Source organism: Gambusia affinis, linkage group LG08 (genome assembly GCF_019740435.1).
Source record: "Gambusia affinis linkage group LG08, SWU_Gaff_1.0, whole genome shotgun sequence".
NCBI lineage: Eukaryota > Metazoa > Chordata > Actinopteri > Cyprinodontiformes > Poeciliidae > Gambusia > Gambusia affinis.
In genome coordinates this window covers 29,438,477-29,448,706 of record NC_057875.1, presented here as the reverse complement: position 1 = coordinate 29,448,706, position 10,230 = coordinate 29,438,477, and the positions used below count along the sequence as shown (strand labels likewise).

Below are 10,230 nucleotides of genomic sequence, written 5' to 3'. Positions count from 1 at the left end.
TTTGTACTAAAAAATATTTATTTTTCATGTAGTTTCACCAATTTCGATTTTTATTTGTTCAAAATCGCTGAATTTTCTTATTTTCCCATTCAAATGCTTGAAGCGATGCGGTGAGGCAGCAGCTGAGCTCTGCCTCACCTTGGATTGCGCAACCCCTGGCTCTGCGCTGGCTGCTAAGCGGAGAGAGCATGTTGCTGTACGGCGTCAATAAAATGGTTTAAACAAATTTAATATGTGAACTTATTTCCAAAAATTTAGCTTATGTATGTAATGTACAGTGCTTTTTGTCACCAACTGTGTTTGTGTAACGTGTTTCGTGTAATGAGCGATTATAAACGGCAGAGAACAGGTTCGAGGTGAGGCAGGCAGTTCTCTTGCCTCATGGCAGGGGGCGCTCAAGATCCCAGACGTTCGTCTTGTTCACTCCTCAACTGCCGAGTAAGTGACAGCGAGCTAGGCTAAACGATTCGGGAAGCAAGTCAAGTGCAGCGATAGATTATAATAGAGATAGTGATTTTTTGTTTTGTTTTTTAAGGAAATGTATGTTTTGTGAGCTACAGTTTGTATGTGTAAGGATGCAGAAGTGAAACATAACCTGTAAACTGCTGTCAATCTATGCATCTATTTGCAAATCTGATTCTGATTACGTCAGTGCCTCACCAGCTATGAACCTCACCGCGTCACTGATATATATATATATATATATATATATATATATATATATATATATATATATATATATATATATATATCACTTTTTACTGATGCACAAAAGATAATCTAAATATTGCAAAATTTAAATGATATAAATCAGGATCAGAAGGTTTTCAACATTCAACAATAAATCTATTTAATTATGAAAACTTGCAGTCTGAACACTTTGACACACATCATGTTCAAAGCATAAGTGATACATGAACAAAGGTCACAGTGACACAAAGTTTGCTGTGGATACAGAGGGAGGATAAATATAGACAGAGAAACGTCAGACAGGCCTCCATTCCAACACTTGATAGCCTAAACAGGGTCTTGTGTTTTTTGTTACCCTTGGCGAGGTGATAAGTGATGTCAAAAAACTGAACTGAATCCGAACACTTTTGTGAGAAAGTGTGGTTACTGGTAATCAAAAGAGACCCTAGCAGACACAGTTTTAGTGAGGATGGTAAAGGAAGGAGGGAGACACGAGTTCCACCAGAGGATGGGGATGGGGTCTGATTCTGGAACCAGTCCAATAACAGCAAAGTCATTTCTGAACTTCAGGAGAGAGGCCCACTGAGGAGAAGACAGTTTTGTACCGAGAAAAGCTGTGTGGGGAAGGAACACACCCCTGGGGGACGCCGGTGCTGATCTGTGACAGAAGGTGGTCCCCCGCTGCTGGTCAGTCAGGAAGCTGGTGATCCACCGACAAGTGGATGTCTGAGTTGATGGTGTTCAGCTCAGACATTCCCTGGCTGGGAATGTCAATATGGCGCAGGATGATGTGTAGCCCAGATTGACTGAATCATCTGCAGACCTTTTTGCTTTGTGAGCAAACGCCATTCTTGGGGAAGTGCTGCTGAGCAACAACAAACCTAGTCAGAGCATTATATGACTTTCAGGCCAGAGACCTTTCTATCTCTGTATTGTCCTATGATTACCAACTTGGTGAGGTGTGCTATTATAGCACAACAGGTAAAGGAGGAGATTTGTGCAGTGGTGTTCTGAAACCGCATGTAGAGCTGGTGTCTCCAACTCCAGTCATTTTTATGTTTGTTGGATTCAAAATAGTTTTTGCTCTCCGATGGCTGGGGCTAACTGTGTGATGATGGTGGGGCATTGAAAGTAGGAGGGAACCTCAGAAACATATTGAAGATCTGAGTGAAGATGGCAATGGCTGATGTTTGATTGTAGCTATGGCTACAGTCTGACTGCATGTGCAACCACTGCGCCCTCTGAGCATCACCAGAAAGGGAAGATGGGTGAAGTGTCTTGCCCAGTGAGACAAAAGGAGCAGGGACTGAATTAGCAACCTGCTGATTATGGGGACAAACTCTTACCACCGTTGCTGCCATCATGGTGCAGACGTTACCACCTGTATAATCCACCAGGGATTGGAGCTTAACTCAGAGAAGCTGTCAGACATTTTTAACAAGTTAAACCTTCTAAATCTGCTCCAGGTCTCAGGGATCTGCCAGTTTTATTTGTGTCTTTGCTCTGCCACCGCTGATTCAAATGTCCCAACTACCTCCTCCGCATGTCCACGTTCTGCAGAGGCCCCCGGTGCACCATCAATTGGTCCAGGTGTGTTAAACCAGAGAAAGAGTTGAAACATGCGGTCTTCTTAAGAAGTGACTTTATTCTAAAGGAACAAGAATGGAAAATGGAGAAAGGTCACATTTTGTAGACAGCCTGCAGTTTAATGTAAATTGCAATCGCACCCAGGCAGGGGTCAAAGCGAATGCTTCTGGAAAACCTGCCCACCTAAAATCACCCCCCCTTATTTTTATAACTTGTTTAATATGAGAGGTTTCCTGGCAGCCAGAGAAAAATCTGGAAGCCTTTCTGTGGACAGATTCACATCTCCAACCATCAAGCCAAAGTGAAATGCTTACCAGGCAGTAAATGAGTTGGTGATATTTATAGAGTGAAGGGTAGGGGAGCATAAGACTTTATTTGGAGTAATAGTGTTATTGGTTCTTCAGCACCTCTGTCCCCAGCTTCTGTTTCTGCACTCACAGGTGACTGGAACAGCAGCATAATCGTGTCTGTGTTAAGAAAGATAAAGAAGTTTGAATCAAAATGCTGTTTTTTGTTTTTTTTTACAGCTTACAGACTTCACACAGCAGGTCAAACGCAAAGTGTGATAGCAGATGTTAGTAAGATGCAGTTTTACTCTCAGCTGATCCAAATAATGATCTGAGACCTTTAACTCTTTGTTTCCTCCCAAAGCTTGAAAGTCAAATGTAAAGTGTGACAGACTGTTTCCAAAGCATGTCTCCAGCAGAAACAAACTGGTTCTCAAGCATAATGTCCTTCTGCTGGATACATGACACGCTAACACCAACAGAGTGGGCTCTGGGATGCAACACACTCCTTCTGCAACAGGGGAAATCTTCTTTATGATGGTAGGAACTAGAGAAGATATTTATTTAATGATGAAACAACTTTTCTTTCCCAGTCTGGTGACAGATAAGTTGATGCTGCAGTGAAGATATTTTTGTGTGTGTGATTTCATTTTCTTCAGAACTTTAGCTAACCATCCTGGGGAATTATTATTATCAGACCTGAAACTTGAATATGTTTCTGACTTTTTCAGCCCATTTACTCCCCTGTACAAGATTCCAGCTTCACTTAGCAAGACCCTAAAACGAATAGATGCTCCTCCTTGATGAGATGAAGTTGGGGGGATGGTGATATTTCAGGAGCTTGATGGCTGATTGGACTGAGGATCTTGTATTTCCATAAAAAGCCACTCCGTATTCAGAACTGAAGCCTCATATATAAAAACGCCCTGATGGTGATTTGTTCTCACTGCCTCTACTGTCCTCCTTCTTGGCTTTCTGTTTCATTGTAGGTGAGACCTGGCTGCTTTTCTACCTCCTTTTTTATTCATGGTGTCTCTGTACAACTGGTACATGCATATGGACTTTATTACTGACATGTTAAAGTGCTAATGTGATGAAATCCTGCAATGCAGAAGGCAAAAATTCAACAAGGAGGCAAAAAAACTTTTTCTGACTTGACTTTTTAGGATTTGTGGCATGTATTTGTTTTTCAATATTGGTTTGTATATTTTATACAGTAAAATATTGGTGTTATGCTTAGAACAACGTGAGGGGTAATTTACAGATTGTTTTTTTTATACTTATTTGGAATTTCAAAGTATTGCTTGAGGAACTTATTGTTTTGTTCTCAAGTTTACGACATCAACTTTATTTTTTCTTCACAAACGTGCATAGCTAAGTGTCGGCTATTAAGGTTCCTGGAGATGCATGTGGTTCACAAAGAACAGGCTCCCTGAACACAACAGAAATTTCTCACCACAAACAGAACAGTTTAATCTGGAGGATGAAAAAAAAAAGATTTATATCAATATTTTAATGTATCAGGATTTAAAAATGAACATTTTCTTTTAGTTTATTGAAACACATTTTGTTGTGACGTTACATATTAAATGTTTAACTGAGTCAAAAAATGTCTTAGAAAAAAAAATCATGCTTTTACAAAATAAAGGTCACATTTGTGTTATTCTATAAAGTTTAATAGTTTCTCTGTTTGTTGACATTTTGACAAAAGCAGCTAAGCTGCCTGAAATTGAATATATTATAATAGAATTTGACTGGGGATCGGAAACCTTGATCCGGTACACTCTGAGTCTACTGGACTTACAGTCCAAAGACTTAGAGTGACTTAAGTCCAGTGTGTGTGGGTGTGTGTGTACTTAGGTGTGGTTGTGTTTAGTGGCTGCTATTAAAGATGCTGCTGCAGCACATTCACATGCAAAGTTATTTTCTGCAATAAGAATTAAGTGTTAATTCCCACAGGATGTTTGGCTTATCCCACTCTCTGCGCCAGCTGTGACATCTGACCCTACCCCTAAACTTAGCTCTATCACCCCTCAGCTGCTCATTAAAAGTTTTAATAGGCAACATTGGTACACTGCGGGGCCTCTCGTGTCAGAAGATGCTTATTTTTCTTCTGCTGTTTCTCTTTTTCAAACAGGCTGTGAAAGAAAGAAACTGCCAACATGTCTGAGTAAGTTCTCTTTTTTCCTTTCCGATGAAGAGACAGTGTGTGTGTTTTCAGACCTTTGGCTTAACTTGACTGAGAACATATTCATAGTGTGCAAACTTTAGCTCAAAAGCATCAACTCTTATAAACACTGACGCATAAAAGAGGAAACAGATGTATGAAATGGATTAGAATCCATTTTGATATACAATAAGTTTCATTCCATTTGTGTCTCTCATAGGAAGAAGATGACTTCCAGCCGCAGGCACCACCTGAAGGTAAAGCAGTCTGCTGACTGGGCAGAGCCTTCATCATGTGTTATACTGATTCAGAACACACTCTGTTAAGCAAAACCTTCATTGGAGTAGTCATTATGTGACAACACAGTTATTGCTACTAATTCTAGTAAAACAGTCTGGAGAAAAGTATCTTAGAATGTTATCAATATATTTTTGTTTCTTAAAAAAATCTGAAAAGTTTTAATGGGTCCTTTTAGTTACTGACAGTCAGGTTAATGATTGACTTCATGGTGTTTGACTCAATCATTTGACTCTCAACTAGTTTAGTTTGATTTAATTATTTACTGCGTGTCATTTCTCTGTTCACCAAACATTCCTTTACACTTTCTCTCATGTCCCCTGTTTGCAAAATTCACTTGCATCCAATCACACAGCAATGCACTGAACAATCAGCCCAAGTACAAAAGTGTATTTGGGATGTAGTTTATGTTGTCTGTGTTTACATTAATCTCATTTAATTCTTTTGGTTTAGTGATGACAACTTACTTTTTTGTGGTGAATTAACTTAAAAGTAAACAAATGTTAACTTAAAGGAACTTTTTACATTGACTCTACCTGAAGCAATTAAGTTTAATTCCTTGTTCATATCCTGACGTCTGACACAGTGACACAAGCTTCACCAGAGACAGATCCTGTACCAACCAGGGTGCTGCTGTGATACAGGATCGCAGCACCTGATCATGTCCCACTAAAGGAGGCCTTAGTCCTTGATGTGGCCGTCGCAGGTTCAATTCCAGGCCTGATGACCTTTGCTGAATGTCTTCCCCCTCTTTTATCACCCACTTTCCTGTCTAACTACTCTCAAATAAAGGCTGAGTGAGCCAAAAAACTTTTAAAAATATATCCTTTATTAGTTTACTTCTTTATTTAAAGAAAACTAAATGATTAACTTTGCTTTGCTCAGGTGTAAAAGCCCATCTGAACTCTGGTGGTGCAAACAAACCAGCTCTGTTCTGCCTGAAAACTTGGAGCTTTATTTTCAAGTGAATCTTGTGATCCAGTTGCAGTTGGAATGGAGCTGGATCATCAAGAGAAGAAGTGATGATGTGTCCTAAATGTAGGAATTTACAGACATATATGGTACCTGAAAATATTTTAGTTCTCTCTCTGCATTTGTCTCATGACCACTGAACAACATGCTGTCTGGCTTGCTGCCTCATGAGGCCTTGTGACATCGCTATAACCAGCTCATCATGTTGTCCCGGCAATTCTTGTGAAAGTAAAGCAAACCAAATGAAATTATGAATTTTTCTTTATTGACCACCCAATCAAAATATGTCCTCCACTCTATTCTAGAGTGAAAATCTCTTTGACTGCCTGTTCATTCATACTCTATGTTAAGAATTGTTGATCTTTGTCCCACCACAGGGTCTTATTTTATTTCTAAAGGAACAGTTCATAATTCATTGCTGTCATGGACGTTCTTTAAACAGAACATATTGCTGAATGTTTGGTGAAGTTCAACACTTTCTTTTGGCTGCCAATGAATTTCTGTGTCAGTTTAGGCAGAATGCTGCAGGATTTATAGTTATCTCTTAAATTTTTCTCTTAAATATGTTTTCTTGGAAGCCAGGTTTGTGGTATATTGTGAAACACCTTTTCTCTTATTTTGTGAATGTGGAGCATGATTGGGTGCCAACTGGCTTGACTGCTAGCACTTTGATTTGATTAAAGTGCAATTCTGCTTTAATCAAATCAACTGGAGTCAAGGTCTGACAGTTCTCTGTCAATAACAAACTATTGCCAAAGTTAGGCTGCACTCAGCCAACACACTACTAATTTAAAGAGCCCCAAGTGCAAAACAAATCCAAACTTGAAGAATTTCTGTAAAAATAAAACAAAAACATTTCTCAATTTATGTTACCATGGTTACCATTTATCTTATTAGCTTTTTTCAGCATTATTTTGGCTGTAGGTTTTATCTGCCTTCATAATATTAGTCAAAATAATCTATAGCAACATAATGATAGGAAAAATTAATGTTTACCATACTATTTATCGTATTGTTTTCATTATGTTTCTTACTGCACTATACAATTTCACTAACTTACACAATGTGTATCCTCAGTACATATTTAAATATAGTAATTTTTCCTGCAGTGGGAATGTTGGAATCGGAATCCTTTTTGATCTCCAGCCATGATAATTTTTCTCCAACTTTTTCTAGATTACTTTCAATTTTAAATACTTTTGTGCCAATTCTGAGATATTTTAAAATACAGTATTAACATGTGAGAACAGTGTTTTCTGACTTGTGTGTAGAGACAGAAACACATTGTGATAACACATCACTTTAAGAATTTTAGAACGTGATGAAGGCTTATTTGCACTTAGAAACTAGAACGTAATCATAAACATGAATATGGCTAGATTATTGGTCCCCATCTGATGTCAGTCAGTGTTTCCCAATTTCAGCAAACCTGATTTAAAATTTGGATCCACATATACTCATTATGAGTGTGAATTTTAAACTATAGTTTTTCTACTGTGTGGTTCTCAATCCTGATGCTTGAGCCCAGCTATCCTGCATATTTTAGATCAGGGGTCTCAAACTCCAGGCCTCGAGGGCCACAGTCCTGCAACTTTTAGATGTGCCTCTGCTGCACCACACCTGAATAGAATAATTAAGGCTCTGGAGAACTGATCTACACAAGGTGGAGGTAATTAAGCCATTTCATTCCAGTATTTTGTACCGGTGGCACATCTAAAAACTGCAGGACTGCGGCCCTCGAGGACTGGAGTTTGAGACCCCCGTTTTAGATGTCCCCCTGCTGATCCGACCAACAGGACTGAGTGATTACTAGGCAGTTGTAGCAAATAATAATATGGTGAGGAGATCATGCAGGCACATCTGAAACATCAGGGACCTGTGGGCCGTGAGGGCCATTTAGGTCAGGTGTGTTGGACCGGGGACACATGTTAACGTTACAGGACACCAAAGCCTAGGGAGTGGAGATGAAGAGCCTTGCTGTAGGATGTTGTTTAATTTGCTAAGGCTCTTGATAGTTTCATTTCATCACCATCAGAACTATTTTTCAGTTTCCACTGACTGGAGTGTCAGGGTTACACACTGACCCTAACCCTATTGACCCTACTGACTGACTTTCACTCCAGTCAGTGTAGAACAATATCAAATATCCTGAATGGAAATAGAAAAATAGAGGCGAGCAAAGTTTAATTTAACAATTTAAGAAAGTTTTTAGTACTCAATTTCTAAACCAATCCTGATTCCAATCTCACCAAACAACTGAGTGTTCTTTAAATGTATCATGAATAGAAACAAAAATAGTTTTACTGCTCTGTGTAGGAGCGGCAAGTTAAAGGTAAACAAAGACACACATTTTCAAGAATAGGTCAAAGGGTATAAGAAAAAAAAATATGCAAGACTGAATTGTAAGAGCAAATATACTATCTAAGAAAATAATACCCCTATCTGTCTGTCTGTCCGCCCATCTGTCTATAATCCAATACATGCAGTAATATGCATACTCTGATGTGCTTTTTCTCAACTTTGTTATCAAATTCATGCCAAAATTGGAAACATTTACTTTTTCAAGTTTGTAAATCTTTCTAAGGAAAAACTCAATAAATAATAAATCTCTGTGACAGACTGGTGACCTGTCCAGGATGACCCCGCCTCTCGCCCGGAACGTTAGCTGGGGATAGGCACCAGCAACCCTCCCGACCCCATTAGGGACAAAGGGTGTATAAAAAATGGATGGATGGATGGAATAATAAATCTGAGCGACATTTTCTTTCTCATAAAAAGCACCATTTACATCAACAAATAATAAAATAATAATAAAAACGATTCTTTCATGAAGGCTGACCCTCTGTTATTCCCCTCAGAGTTTGGTTCTGTCAGTGGCTGCAACCTGGCTTGAGAAGGAGAAGAAGGATCTAATTGTAGCCAAGGAGGCCTACATGGCTGAGAACTGTCCTGCACCAAACCTCAGTGGAGACCAGGCCACCCTCATGGTGAGAGACCCTCAGCTTCACAACAAAACACTCTGACAGGGACCCTCTATCAGTATCTCTGTGTGTTTTCATCAGTCCGTTAATAAGACTAGCAACGACTGGTGTCCATTAGTCTTTGCCAAGAAAGGTTTTATTTTGTCTTGCTCAGTTACTTATTTACATTTCACTTGGTCGTCTTTTAAAACTTAACTTAAAACCAACCACTATATGCCTTCTAATATCAATAAGTAACCATCACTTCTCAATTAAAACAAGGAAACCTGCAAAAAGTTACACGCTCTCATCGACAAAGTGGATGAAGAGAGGTATGACTTGGAAGCCAAAGTTGGCAAGGCTGATAAAGAGGTAGATCTTCTAAAGATTTTATTGTACACTTTCATTGATTTCATCATGATGTTGGAATGAAAACCATCACCTGTCTGGAAGCATGCTGTGAGAAGAAAACAGAAAGCTGGTCTTTAGTTTCAACTGCTCTGTTGCTCCCAGATTGAGGAACTGAAGATCAAAGTGGTGGATCTGGCTGGAGTGAAGAAGCCCGCCCTGAAGAAGGTGCGTATGTCTGCCGACGCCATGCTGAAGGCTCTGCTGGGCTCCAAACACACGGTCAACCTGGACCTGAGGGCCAACCTGAAGCAGGTCAAGAAGGAGACCAAAGAGGAGGTGAGGATTTTGTCGAAGGAAGCTTGGACCAGCTGTTGTTGTGTTTTGCTAACAGTATACTGCGTGTATGTGTGTGTGTGCGCTTCAGTCCACAGAGGCAGTGGGTGACTGGCGTAAGAACATTGAGGACAAAGCTGACAGAAAGAAGATGTTTGAGAGCGCTTAAAGAACTGAACTCTACACCTCCAGTTGCTCTGAGCTGTTTACACGCTTCTGAAATGTCTTACTTTCTTCATCAAATCATCTTTTGTTTTATTAACGAGAGTGTTTCAGCCTGCTTTTGTTATTGTACATTTGTATAGTGCATTAAGCAGCAATAGAATGGTTGACCGTCCACTGGGTGGTGGGTTATTCATGCTACAACTTTTTTAAGCAACAAGCATCCTTGTTTAAGACACCAAACCCAATACTGTCCCTCATGTGTTCCTTACTTATCAATGTGAAATAAAAAAAAATAAATTGAACACAATAGTTTAGATGAGTAAAGATGCCTTTGTTTTAGAATTCCAACTAGCTTTTTTATATCAACATGTTTTGTTTCATACATAATAACTTCTCTTTAAACTCAGTGAGACACAACACT

At 39.3% G+C, this 10,230-nt stretch overlaps 1 protein-coding gene across 2 annotated transcripts; it reads left to right on the top strand.

Annotated features, from left to right (window-relative positions):
* Positions 1-3,464: 3,464 nt before the first annotated feature.
* On the top strand, positions 3,465-10,118 carry LOC122836057 (troponin I, fast skeletal muscle-like). Of its 2 annotated transcripts, none has more exons than XM_044125708.1 (7): positions 3,465-3,553; positions 4,702-4,734; positions 4,952-4,988; positions 8,859-8,987; positions 9,243-9,332; positions 9,474-9,647; positions 9,736-10,118. In XM_044125708.1, exons 2-7 carry the CDS (start codon positions 4,727-4,729, stop codon positions 9,811-9,813), a joined length of 516 nt encoding a protein of 171 aa, XP_043981643.1. In that variant the 5' UTR covers positions 3,465-3,553; positions 4,702-4,726; the 3' UTR covers positions 9,814-10,118. The 2 variants fall into 2 exon arrangements, with proteins under 2 accessions (XP_043981643.1, XP_043981644.1); XM_044125709.1 differs by having other exon boundaries at positions 3,471-3,549.
* The last annotated feature ends 112 nt before the right edge of the window (positions 10,119-10,230 follow it).